The 14,392-nt window shown below is 43.0% G+C and overlaps 1 protein-coding gene across 4 annotated transcripts in view; it reads left to right on the forward strand.

Annotated features, from left to right (window-relative positions):
- The window catches only part of aspn (asporin (LRR class 1)), a 98,899-nt gene that overhangs the window by 14,482 nt on the left and 70,025 nt on the right, over positions 1-14,392 (forward strand). For all 4 annotated transcript variants that reach the window (XR_007263848.1, XM_048606195.1, XM_048606194.1 and 1 more), the window contains one exon: positions 10,157-10,269. Coding sequence is in view for 3 of the 4 variants with exons in the window: in XM_048606195.1 (XP_048462152.1) it covers positions 10,157-10,269 (113 nt within the window). In the remaining variant the exon portion in view is untranslated. The remainder of the gene's footprint in view (positions 1-10,156; positions 10,270-14,392) is intronic.

Consider the following 14,392-nt stretch of genomic DNA (forward strand, 5'->3'; position numbering starts at 1 on the left):
TCTATGCAGACCAGATGTCCTAAATTAATCTGGTCCCATTTGCCAGCATTTGGCCCAAATACCTCTTCTAATTCATGTACCGATACAGATGCCATTAAATGTTATAATTTTAGCAGTCTCCACCACTTCCTCTGGCAGCTCATTCCATACACGTACCACCCTCTGCATGAAAAAGTTGCCCCTTAGGTCCCTTTTAAATCTTTCCCCTCTCACCTTAAACCTGTGCCCTCTAGTTTTCGACTCCCCTAACCCATGGAAAAGACCTTGGCTATTCACCCTGTCCATGCCCCTCATGATATTATAAATTTCTATAAAGTCACACCTCAGCCTCTGAAAATCCAGGGAAAATAGCCCCAGTCTATTCAGTCTCTCCTCATAGCTCTAACCCTCCAAACGTGGCAATATCCTTGTAATTTTCTTCTGAACCCTTTCAAGATTCTCAACATCCTTTCTATAGCTGGGGAGACCAGAACTGAATGCAGTATTCCAAAAGTGGCCTAACCAATGTCCTGTACAGCTGCAATATGACCTCTCAAATCTTATACTCAATGCACTGACCAAAAAAAGGCAAGCACACCAAATGCCCTTTTCCCAATCCCGTCTACCTGTGACTCCAGTTTTGAGGAACTATAAACCTGGACTCCAAGGTCTCTTTGTTCAGCAACATGCCCCAGGGCCTCACCATTAAGTGCATAAGTCCTGCCATGATTTGCCTTTCCAAAATGCAGCACTTCACATTTATCAAAATTAAACTCCATCCAACACTCCTCAGCCCATCGGATCAAGGTTCCATTGTACTCCGAGGTAATCTTCTTGGCTGTCCACTACACCACCAATTTTGGCGTCATCTGCAAACGTAATAATCTGACCTCCAATGTTCACATCCAAGTCATTCATCTAAATAACAGAAAGCAGTGGACTCAGCACCAATCCTCGTGGCACACTGCTGGTCACAGGTCTCTAGTCTGAAAAGCACCACCACCACCCTTTTCTACTTCCGAGCCAGTTCTGTATCCAAATAGCTAGTTTTCCCTGTATTCCATGTGATCTAACTTTGTTAGCCAGTCTACCATGTGGCACCTTGCCGAACACCTTATTGAAGTTCATATAGATCACATCCACCGCTCTGTCTTCATCAATCCTCTTCATTACTTCTTCAAAAAACTCAATTAAGTTATTGTGATGTGATTTCCCACACAAAAAGCCATGTTGTCTATCCCTAGTCAATCATTTGTTGCATCTCACTCTGCAAGCATGTGGTAACAGTGAAGAGGTGTCACCTAACCTATACTGACGAACCAGAAATCTTAACATAAAATGCTGTGACCACCCTTGCTCATTTATAAATTAAATCAGAATATGCACAGTCAGCTTAAATATACAATAAAGTCACTGTAATAAATTTATAGAATTTTCCTAGCACATGCAATTCTTGCTACAGATTTACAAACAGGAGCAGAAGTAGGCCCATTTGACTCTTTCAAACCTGCTCTGCCATTCAATAAGATCATGGCTGATCTGTTGGCATTTCACATTCCTCATTTCCAGCTACTAATGATGACTTATAATTTCATTGCCTAACAATGATATCTATTTCCACCTTAAAATGTTCAATGATCCTGCCTCCAACACCTTCTGATACATTTGGTTCCAAAAGTTTCACAATTCTATGAGAGGAAATATTTCTCCTCATCACTATATTTAAAGAGTGACCCCATAATGTAAAAACTGCCCCCTAGTTTCTGACTCATATAAAAAAAGGAAACATGGTTCCCCGGCCCATCTTGTCAAAACTATTCAAGGTCTTATAAACATCAATGACATCACTCCTTGTTTTTCTGAACTTCGAGAAACATAAACCCAGTTTGTCCAATCTTTCCTCACAAGGCAATCCACTCTTTCCAAGTATCAATTGAGTAAACTTCCTCTGAACTGCTTCCAGTACATTTACTTCCTTCCTCAAATGAGGAGGCCAAACTAGTACAGTATTTGAGATATGCTGTCTCCAAAGCATACATAACTGAAGAATGAGATCCTAGTTTTATGTTCAATTTCTTTCAAAAAAAAGGACAGCATTCATTAGCAGTCCTTGAGCACTTAATGCATTTGTATGATTTTTTATTGCAATTTGTGTGCAAGATGACTCTGCCCTTGGGAACTCTGTGGTTATTCTCAGTTTAAATAGTACTTTGCTTTTGTATTCTTCCAGGCAAAGTGCACAATTTTACATTTCCCACAGTATTCTCCATCTGCCAGATTTTTGCTCACTCACGCAGCCCATCTTCGTCCACCTCTATACTGTTTGTCCTCTTCACAAGATATTTTCCTACTTATCTTTGTGCCTTCTGTAAATTTAGCTAGTATTGCTTCAATATGCTCACCTAATTCAAACAAATGAACAAGGAGTAAGATGAGGCTACTCAGCCATTCGAGCCTGATCAGCCATTCAAAAAGTCATTGGCATCAATTGTAAAACACTGGGGTGCCATCACATATCCCTGTGGGACTCCACTCGTCACATCCAGCCAATCTGAAAAGAACACATTTTTGCATATGCTCTGCAAGCCAGCCAGCCGATCTTTTATCCATATTATATGTTACCGTCTATTTTAACCTTTAACCTTTGTCAACTGCCTTCTGAAAATCCAAGTACAGTACATCAATAACTTCCCCAGCATCCACAGTGCATGAAATTTATCAAAGAACGCCAATAAATTGGTAAACAATTATGCTGGTTGTTTTTGATTACCTTGAGTTTTTCCAAGTGCCCAGTTGTAACCTCCTTAGTGATCAATTCTGACATCTTCCCCATAATAGCTGTCAAGCTAACTGGCTACAGTCTCTTCTTTTCTGTCTCCCTCCTTTCTTGAATTGAAGTATTTGCTACATTTTAGCCTGAGGAACCTTTTAGAAAATTAACGTCAATGACTCATTAACCATTTCTTTTCGGATTGTTGGATGAAGTCCATTCACACTGGGGTCCTGGTCAGCAGCTTGAACAGTTTGCTCAGTATTGTTTCCCCAGAATTTCATTAAGTTCTTTTATTCCATTAACCTCCTGATTTACAAGTATTATTGGGAATCCTTTGGGTATCCTTTGAAGTGAAGACAAAAGGAAAATATGTAATCATTACCAGCATCATTTCCTTATTATATAATATAAACTCCCTATTTTCACTCTCAATAGGGCCTAGGAAACATAGAATATAGGGGGAGTAGGCCATTTGGCCCTTTGAGTCTGCTCTGCTATTCAATATGATCATGGCTAAACACCAACACAGCATTCTGTTCCCACTTTCTCCCCATATCATTTCATCCCTTGAGTCCTAAATACAGCTTACTTCAAAGTCTTCAATGTTTTGGCCTCAACAGTTTCCTGTGGCACAGAATACCACAAGCTCACCACTCCCCGAGTGAAGAAATTTCCTCTCATCTCTGTCCTAAAAGGCCAATCCCCTTATCCTTACTGTGTGACCCCTGGTTCTGGACAACTCAGTCATCGAGAACTTCCTTCTTGCACCTATGCTGTCTAATCTTGTTAGAATATTATGTTTCTATCAGATGTATACGTTTCTGCTCGTTTTTCTAAATTCTGGTGAAGAAAGTTCTAACTGATCTAGTCTCTCTCTCAGTCCCGCCATTCCAGGAATCAGTTTGGTAAATCTTCCTGCACTCCCTCATTGCCAGAACATCCTTCCTGATAAAACGACCAAAACTGCACAAATACTCCAGGTATGCTCTTACCAATATCGTATACAGTTGCAGCAAGACATTTCTGCTCCCATACTCAAATCCTCTCACTATGAAGGCCACATTTTTCAACACCTGCTGCACCGACATGCTTATTTTCAGCGACTGGTGTTCAAGGACGCTAGGTCTCATTGCACCTCCCCTTTGCCCTGATCTATTGCCATTCAGTTCATACCAAAGCAGAAATTGTTGCTGAAACCCAGCAGGTCTGGCAGCATCGGTGGTCAGGAAGTAGAGTTAATGTTTCGAGTCTAATGACTCTTCATCAGAACTGACAGCAGCTAGGAATGAGTGGTCATTATGCTGAAGAAAACGTTGGCATTATTGAACTGGACATTGAATCCAAGAGGCTACAGAGTCCCCAGGTGGAAAATGTAGTGCTATTCTTCATGCTTGCACTGAAGCTCACTGAAACACTGTAGCAGCCTGCGATTGAAATTTTGGCATGGGAACATGGTGGTGTGTTGAAGTGGGCGGCAACTGGAAGATTGAGGCTATTGTTACAGAATCTATGTGTTCTGCAAAGTGGTCACTTAGTCGACATTTTGTCTTCCCATGTAGAGGAGACCACACTGTGAACAGCAGTGTGACAGAAATGGCTGCTAATGATTCTTTGGATGCAGAAGCCAGTGGGGTGGTGAGGACCAAGGAAACCCTGTTATTGCTGCGCGAGGGAAGAGAAGGGGTGACGGCAGAAGTGCAGCTAAGAGCCCTGTCAACCAAGGTAGTGGGAATGCATGGTTGAGCAAAAGGGTAGGCATTTCTGAGGCAGAAAGTGGCATCATCAGAACAGATGTGTTGCAGATGGAGAAACTGGGAGAATGGAACGGAGTCTTTACAGGAAGCGGGGTGTGAGCATGTATACTCCAAATAACTATGAGTTGGTGGGTTTGTAATGGATATTAGTAGGCAGCTGATCCCCAGAAATGGAAACAGAAATGTCAAGAAAGGGAATGAAGTAGTCAAAGGCGAACCAGGTGAAGGTAAAAACAGGGTGGAAACTAGAAGTGAAATTGATGCATTTTTCCAATTCTGGACGAGAGGAAGAAGTAGCACCAATAATATCATCGATACACCAGAGAAAGAGTTTTGGGTGGGGATCCAAGTAGGACTGGAACAAGGAATGTTCCATGGATCCCAAAAAGAGACAGCATAACTGGGGCCTATGCAAATGTGCATGGACATACCTTTGATCTGAAAAAAGTGGGAGGAATTAAAGGGGAAGTTGCACAAAGTGAGAATGTGCTTGGCCAGGCAGAGGGCAATGGTAGGGATGGGGCCAGTTCTGGCCTTCCTTCCAGGAAGAAATAGAGAGCCCTAAGGCCATCCCAATGGGGGAACGGACGTGTGGAGAGTGTGGCTGGTGCTGTTATTGTCAGTTTTTATATTTCTTGCTAGTTTTCCCATATAGTTTATCTTTTTTGTCTTTACTCCCTTTTTAATCTTTCTTTGCTGGATTCTGAACTTATCCCACTCTTCAAGGCTATCACTGACATTTGTCTCCTTATATGCTATTTATTTCAATTGAATGGTCTTGTTAACTTCCTTGGTAGCTATTGTTGGTTTATCTCTCTCTTAGGATCTTTGCTCCTTTTTACTGTATTGTGGTTTATCCCACCTATTCTACCATACTACTTCTAGCTTACAATACATCTCATACAGTCAAAATATTATGGCTCATTCTGAAGTACAATGCTTGGTGCTGTGTATTTGAGTTTTACCCTTGACAAAATGGCTTTTCCCCCTCTATTTTATGAAGTCTGTCTTGGGGAACATTTGATAATTTCTACAGTCCAAAGGGGGTTCCTCAGCTGGTTCACCTTCTCCGGCTGGACAGATGGAAAATGGGAAGCCTTCAAAATGAGATAACGAGACTCCAGAGACAATATGTTCCTGTTAGAGTGAAGGGCAAGGCGAGATGATGTCGAGAAGGCTGCATGACTAAAGAAATTGAGGTTTTGCTCAAGAAAAAGGAGGAAGCATATGTCAGGTATAGACAGCAGAATGAATCCCTAGAAGACTATAAAGGCAGTAGGAGTATAATTAAGAGGGAAATCAGGAGGCAAAAGGGGTACATGAGATAGCTTTGGAAAATAGGGTTAAGGAGAATCCAAAGGGACTCTACAAATACATTAAGGACAAAAGGGTAGCTTGGGATAGAATAGGGTCGCTAAAAGATCAGCAAGGCTGCCTATGTGTGGGACTCAGGAGATGGGGGAGATACCAAACGAGTGTTTACTGTGGAGAAGGATATGAAAGATACAGAACATGGGGAAATAAATAGCAACATCTTGAAAAATGTCCATTTACAAGAAGGTGGTGCTGGATGGCTTAAAGTGCATAAAGGTGGATGAAATCCCTGGGACCTGATCAGGTGTACCCTAAAACTCTGTGGGAAGCTAGGGAAGTGATTACTGGGCCCCTTGCTGAGGTGTTTGTATCATCGATAGCCACAGGTGAGGTGCTGGAAGACTGGAGGTTGGCTAATGTGGTGCCAGTACTTAAGAAAGGTGGTAAGGAAAAGCCAGGGAACTATAGACCAATGAGCCTGACATCGGTGGTGAGCAAGTTGTTGGAGGGAATCCTCAGGGACGGGATTTACATATATTTGAAAAGGCAAGGACTGATTAGGGAGAGTCAACATGGCTTTGTGCATGGGAAATCATGTCTCACTAACTTAATTGAGTTTTTAAAAGACCTAACAAGGAGGACTTATGAGGACAGAGTGTGGACATTATCTATATGGACTTCAGTAAGGCGTTCAATAAAGTTACTCATGGTAGACTGGTTAGCAAAGTTAGATCACTTGGAATAAAGGGAGAACTAGCCATTTGGATACAGAACTGGCTCGAAGATAGAAGACAGAAGGTGCTGGTGGAGGGTCGCTTTTTAGACTGGAGGCGTGTGCCACAAGGAGTGATGCTGGGTCCACTGCTTTTTGTCATTTATATAGATGATTTGCATATGAACATTGGAGGTATGGTTAGTATGGTTAGACACCAAAATTGCAGGTGTTACCTCAGAGTATAATGAGATCTTGATCAGATGAGTCAGTGGGCTGAGAAGTGGCAGGTAGAGTTTAATTTAGATAAATGTGAGGCTGCATTTTGGAAAGGCAAATCAGGGCAGGACTTATACACTTAATGGTAAGGTCCTGGGGAGTGTTGCTGAACAAAAAGACCTTGGAGTGCAGGTTCGTAGTTCCTTGGAAGTGGAGTCACAGGTAGACAGGATAGTGAAGAAGGTGTTTGGTATGTTTGCCTTTATTGGGGGCAGTGTATTGAGTATAGGAGTTGGGTGGTCATGTTGTGGCTGTACAAGACATTGGTTAGGGAGATAGTAGGAACTGCAGATGCTGGAGAATCTGAGATAACAGGGTGTAGAGCTGGATGAACACAGCAAGCCAAGCAGCATCAGAGGGAAGAAAGGTCTAGGCTCGAAACGTCAGCTTTCCTGCTCCTCTGATGCTGCTTGGCTTGCTGTGTTCATTCAGCTCTACACCTTGTTATCTCAGGACATTGGTTAGACCACTTTTGGAATACTGCATGCAATTCTGGTCTCCCTGCTATAGGAAGGATGTTGTGAATCTTGAAAGGGTTTAGAAAAGATTTACTAGGATGTTGCCAAGTTTGGAGGGTTTGAGCTTCAGGGAGAGGCTGAATAGGCTGGTGTTATTTTCCTCAGAGCGTCGGAAGCTGAGGGGTGACCTTATAGAGGTTGATTAAATCATGAGGGCCATAGATAGGGTAAATGGACAAGGTATTTTCCCTAGGGTGGAGTAATCCAAAACTAGAGGAAAAAGGGTTAAAGTGAGAGATGAAAGATTTAAAAGAGACTTAAGGGGCAGCCTTTTCACACACAGGGTGGTGCATGTATGGAATTAGCTGCCAGAGGAAGAAGTGGAGGCTGGTGTAATTACAGCAATTAAAAGGCATCTGGATGTGTATATGAATAAGAAGATTTTAAGAGGGATATGGGTCAAGTGCTGGTAAATGGGACTAGATTTATTTAGGGTATCTGGTCTGCGTAGATGATTTGGACTGAAGGGTCTGTTTCCATGCTGTACATCTCTATGACTCTATGGTATGTCAATCCTGGTAAAAACAAGACTTTGAGTAGTCATTCATTGGCTTCTTAGGGCCTCAACTGGTCCAATGATGGGTGGGCTACTCAACTTCTTCTCAATGTACTGGTAAAATGCCAGTGGAGGAGGTAGACAAAGGCCATGACTATGCCCACCATGCCATTCAATAAAACTTTCCCACTTGCCAACCCAATTCTGGACACGGTGTAAAATTCACTCCTTTCTCTACTTATAAATTCAGTCATATTTATGAACAATGATATCAGAATAGCTATTATTGATTTCTTTTATGTAGTAAGGTTTAGAATTAGAATTATGATAGAGATGTTAAAATGTTAGATATATTTGCTCTGGTATTAGATTTCTTTTTCTTTGGCAGTAAGAACATAAGAGACACAACAGGGCTGGTACAAATCCTTGTAAGAACTTTTGTTGAGCATGCACGATACTCACTTAAGTATTTTGTTAAAGTAAGATTCAAAGTTATCTGTATATAATGTGACTTTGGCGACATTAAGTTTGTCCAGCATATTGTCAAGTTTAAGTTAAAAGTAAGATGGAGCTCTTAATAAGCCAGACAAAATGTATTCCCAAAATATCTTGTGATTTCTTGCCAAATGGACGCTATTTGAACATCTTAATTATTTTGCAGAGACAACAAGGTGCAGGGCTGGATGAACACAGCAGGCCAAGCAGCATCATAGGAGCAGAAAGGCTGACGTTTCGGGCCTAGACCCTTCATCAGAAAATGGGGAGGGCAAGGGGGTTCTGAAATAAATAGGGAGAGAGGGGGTGGCGGATAGAAGATGGATAGAGGAGAGGATAGGTGGAGAGGAAACAAACAGGTCGAAGAGGCGGGGATGGAGCCAGTAAAGGTGAGTGTAGGTGGGGAGTTAGGGAGGGGATAGATCAGTCCAGGGAGGACGGACAGGTCAAGGGGGCGGGATGAGGTTAGTCGGTAGGAGATGGGGGTGCGGCTTGAGGTGGGAGGAGGGGATAGGTGGGAGGAAGAACAGGTTAGGGAGGCGGGGACAAGCTGGACTGGTTTTGGGATGCGGTAGGGGGAGGGGAGATTTTGAAGCTTGTGAAATCCACATTGATACCATTGGGCTGTGTCTCCCACATCTCCCGCAACTCATCCCTCACACCCCGTCCACGCAATAAGAACCAAAAAAGAATCCCCCTCGTCCTCACGTACCACCCCACCAACCTCCGGATCCAACGCACCATCCTCCGACACTTCCGCCAGCTGCAATCCGATCCCACCACCAAAGACATCTTTCCCTCCCCACCCTTATCTGCTTTCCGGAGGGACCACTCTCTCCATGACTCCCTTGTCTCCTCCACACTCCCCTCCAGCCCCACCACACCCGGCACTTTTCCCTGCAACCGCAGGAAGTGCGACACCTGCCCCCAAATCTCCTCCCTCACCCCCATCCCAGGCCCCAAGAAGACTTTCCACATCAAGCAGATGTTCACCTGCACATCTGCCAATGTGGTATACTGCATCCGCTGTACCCGGTGTGGCTTCCTCTACATAGGGGAAACCAAGCGGAGGCTCGGGGACCGCTTTGCAGAACACCTACGCTCGGTTCACAATAAACAACTGCACCTCCCAGTCGCGAACCATTTCAACTGCCCCTCCCATTCCTCAGACGACATGTCCATCCTGGGCCTCCTACAGTGCCACAACGATGCCACCCGAAGGTTGCAGGAACAGCAACTCATAGTCCGCTTGGGAACCCTGCAGCCCAATGGTATCAATGTGGATTTCACAAGCTTTAAAATCTCCCCTCCCCCTACCGCATCCCAAAACCAGCCCAGCTCGTCCCTGCCTCCCTAACCTGTTCTTCCTCCCACCTATCCCCTCCTCCCACCTCAAGCGCACCCCCATCTCCTACCGACTAACCTCATCCCTCCCCCTTGACCTGTCCGTCCTCCCTGGACTGACGTATCCCCTCCCTAAATCCCCACCTACACTCACCTTTACTGGCTCCATCTCCGCCTCTTTGACCTGTTTGTTTCCTCTCCACCTATCCTCTCCTCTATCCATCTTCTATCCGCCTCCCACTCTCTCCCTATTTATTTCAGAACCCCCTTCCCCTCCCCCTTTTCTGATGAAGGGTCTAGGCCCGAAATGTCAGCCTTTCTGCTCCTATGATGCTGCTTGGCCTCCTGTGTTCATCCAGCCCTGCACCTTGTTGTCTCGGATTCTCCAGCATCTGCAGTTCCTACTATCTCTGATTTAATTATTTTGCAGTTGTTTATTCCTGCATAAAGATCTCAAGTTAAATCTAACAATTTTTTCAATTAATGAGCCAGGTTTGAAGTTAGTGCCAGCAAAAATTCCGAAAGATACAGTGATGCTTGATCTGCAAAATAACAAAATAACCGAAATAAAAGAAACTGATTTAAAGAACCTGCCTTCGCTCTATGTAAGTCAGTGCTTTTAATTATTCTTTCAGATATGGAATTTTTTAATATTCATACGTTTATTATATTGTACTGTTTGTTTAAAAGAGTAATGGCAATTGTATGAATGATGTGGAGCATTATTGACCTTGTTGATAATAGTTTAGCTAATAGAACTTAGATTCCTAATTCTTTGAAGACAGTAGAGTAATTTTAACCCAAAGTATGGCCTTGGATCAGGTAAGAGGTAAAATTCAAATATTTCAAACCTGATTCCAACCTTTCCACTTCCAATTTTAATGGAGGTGGTGGTGTCGAATATTGATGAGGGAGTTTGACGACTAATTTAATCTTAGAAAACAGTTTTGCAGTAACAGATTTAAAGCAGATTGAGTTTCTTTTGACAATCTTTATTTGAAAGATCATTTTGGCCTGAGAAATCCAAATAAAACGGCAAGAAACTTAAATGGATCTCAGTGAATCAGTAACTAAGACGCAGAACTTTCCTCAGCAGAAACTTTATTCTCATGTCGACATTCTTACAGATCTACATCTCAAGGTCCAAACTGTCTACTTGATAGATATTTTTAATCAATCTGTTCAGACATGTTATGACACACATCTGGAGCAGGTGGAAATTGAGCCAGAGCCTCCTCGCCCAGAGTTAGGAATACTACCAATGTACCACAAAAGCCCTTTCACTTTACATAGTGTTTTGAGTAACCAAAAAAGAACCAATGATCTCATTAATTATCTAGTTAGCAGCTTCTTAACAGGCTCATGCGAATGAATAAACATTAAAGGAAAATTACAAAATTAAATTAAAATTTGCTTTTGTGGGAGATGACAGGTTGCAGCCCCTGTGGTACCCATAAGCTGTAGAAAACCTCTCAAGGATGCCAATAGATACCATGTACTGCCTTTTTATGAATACCTGGGCTTAAATGTAATCATGGAAGACAGCCACATAGTTGGGTTTAACAGCATCCTCCATAGTGCATTATTTGGAACTATGAATGAATAACTTGGCCAGGCTCAGGAGCAGACCTGCGAGGAGGTCCTCTAATCTGTCTGTCACTTTCCACATCATTTCGCCAAAGATCAGGAGAAGAAGGATGTGGTGTTGGAGACTGAAGCAAGGCCAGATGTTTAGGAGAGGCTCCCTCAGTTAACAAAAGAGAGGCTGCAGTATCCAGCAAGCCAAAAGCATGTGGAAAATCAATTCTGCAGGGCTGCAAATAGTACAGATGATTCTGGAGCTTAACTTGCAAAATGTATGGGACTGGTACATGCAACACTTTGATTCCAAGCCCATAATGATGAAAGGAAGGCCTCTTATGTACGGAATCTCCTATTGAGAGCCCTCACATCTGACCAGCAAGTAAGAATACCATGGTTGGAAAGGGCAAGGAAGTGGAGGGTGTGCAGTAGCCCCACAATGCAGAGTGGAATGGCATGAAGATAATTTCTGCAAAATGACTCAAATTATGGAGCAGGAGTTCCCACTTAAGTATCAGGGCCTGAGGTCACCATGAGATATGCTGGGGTAAAGGAGATCCACAGAATGCTTGAGCCATCTCTATACCAGGGATGCCATCGAGACTGAGCACCTTGGTTTTAAGGCTCTGTATAGCTTTGGCTCTGACAGCTATTAACACACATGTGTGAGTTCCATTGACAACATCCTGTCTGCTCCTCCAACACCTAGCATATCCCCAACTTTAATCAGTTCAGCAGCCCAGGCCCTCTTTTTCAACAACTATATGAATCCTGAGAAGTATCCACTTAGTATAATATTTGATTTAACCAATGAAAACAAATAACCACATTATCTAATTAACTCAAGAAACAGCCTTTAGAGAGGTGTTGTACCAAATATCAAATTTTCAAGGTCAACTTATAAAATTAAAATTGAAATACAATTCGACTGGCTGATGATACACTTTAGCCCTGGCCTCTTCTGGCGCAGTGTTAGTGTCCCTACCTCTGGGTGAGAAGAACAGCTCCAGAGCAGTCTCACAACGTGTTTATTAAAACTGTGTACTTCGGCTCCTGCGGTGGTCACCAGTCATGGAAGGTCTCAAGCGTACTTATGGACACCACATGTTCCTTAACCAAAGTCACATAGGTGTGGACCAAGCAGTGGAAGAGAGGCAAAAAGTCGGGGCTAACGCCCCTATCTACAGTTTCCTTGGCTAGACTGGTTATGGACATGAAGTGGTCTGACTTGCCTGCAACCCCTCTGCAGTGGGTGGCCAAAGATCAGGAGCATGGGGCTTAAGTGTAAATAAAACTTAAGTAGCACTCCAAAACACAAAGAAAAAAGTCTTGTACCCTACATGCATACATGGAACCTGAACTCCTCAAGGCCACAGAAGATACACACAGCCTAGAAGTCTGTAAACCATCTTAACTTTTTGTTGTACACACTGCTATGTGCCACTGCATTTTAAATCCTTAATGGAAAAAGGGAGTAGTCTGATGTAGAGAGCCGCCTACTAGCATCTCCAGTAATCAGTGGACTGGAAGATGAAATACCACAACGTATCCAGATGATTGACAATGGCAAGGAAGAGGAGAGAGTGCCGCAGCAGCCATACAGGAAACCTCTCCACACAGAACAAAAGTTACATAGGGAACTTCCGCAACATGGTTCAAGCTGTGGGCCTGGGGTTCCCAAAGATTTGAGAGCCAGGGACAATGTGAAATTCTGCTCAAATGGGTATCAGTTCAAACAGGGTTCCACTGCACACAAACTATCTGGACACCATCGATTACCAAAGGCTGAGTACCACATTTCTAAGACTATGGGTGGCTCTGGCCATCAACTGGGTATCCACAGATGTATAACATGCAACTTCATACGGCATCATTCCGCTTACCCCTCTGTTGTCTAGCACGTCCCCTACCCTGGTCACCTGGGCAACCCGAATCTTGATTTCCACCAGCCACTTGAATTCAAATTGAAGAAGGTGTGGACTCTTCAACAGTGCCCCATTTTTATATGCCTTCAAATGACCAATTGGGTCAATTATAATAACTACATTAACTAATTAAACCAAACTGACTAGCAATCCACGTCGAGGGTGGAGTGTGTATGGAATGAGCTGCCAGAGAAAGTGGTGGAGGCTGGCACAATTAAAACATTTAAAAGGCATCTGGATGGATACACAAGTAGGAAGGGTTTGGACGGATATAGGCCAAATGCTGGCAAATAGGACTAGATTAATTTAGGATATCTGTTCGGCATGGACGAGTTGGACCAAAGATTCTGTTTCTGTGCTGTACAACCCTATGAATCTATGACTCTGCATGGCCACTTTGGCCATACCCAGTTTTTTCAGCAATTTCTGTTTTTGTATCAAGAAAGCTTGTTGTCAGGTAGGAAACTGCACAAGATAATTAAAAGACAACTTCTGGGTTTCCTGCCCAGAAGACCCAATTCCCCATCACCTACCACACTGCCACCAATCCCCAATGCACCTCACATAAATATCAGGACCATAATCTCCATATGGGAATTATAACTAATTATCAGGCAGTGAGGAAGGGAATGTTTTGCAGACATCATAAATTCACAGTACACCAACCATCTTGCAATAACTAAATAGTAAGCACCAATGAAGTCGGCAGGAAGTAATGTACACATATCCCCGCCACCTTGGTAAAGACAACAAAAAATGTCTAGTAGTCCAGATTTGTACCCTAAACAGGCATTGGTAGGGGCGGCTTATATTATCCTCCTTCCTTCCCTTGTGAGTAGGTAGTACAACCTAATTTTGTTCCGTCTGCTTAGAGCAACAGATTATTTTTGTCACCATTATTTAATTTTAGTTTAGGAAGGCTTCTCTGACCTTTCATGAACTCCTAGTGATTATGTTCTGGTTCTTCTGCTTTTCTATGCACTTAAAATTTTAAAGATAGCATGAGTATCAGCTTTCATCAATCACTTGAGATTCATTTAAAAGCAAAATATTGCATATGTTGTAAATCTAAAACAAACAGAGAAAAAGCTTGAGCAATTCAGCAGTTCTGGCAGCATCTCTGAAGAGAGAATATTCAGCTCAAAGCGTTAACTGCGTTTCTGTCTCCACAGATGCTAGCAGACCTGCTGAGTTCTCTAGCACTTTCTCTGTTAAGTGAGAT

This window comes from Rhincodon typus, chromosome 16 (genome assembly GCF_021869965.1).
Source record: "Rhincodon typus isolate 14 chromosome 16, sRhiTyp1.1, whole genome shotgun sequence".
NCBI lineage: Eukaryota > Metazoa > Chordata > Chondrichthyes > Orectolobiformes > Rhincodontidae > Rhincodon > Rhincodon typus.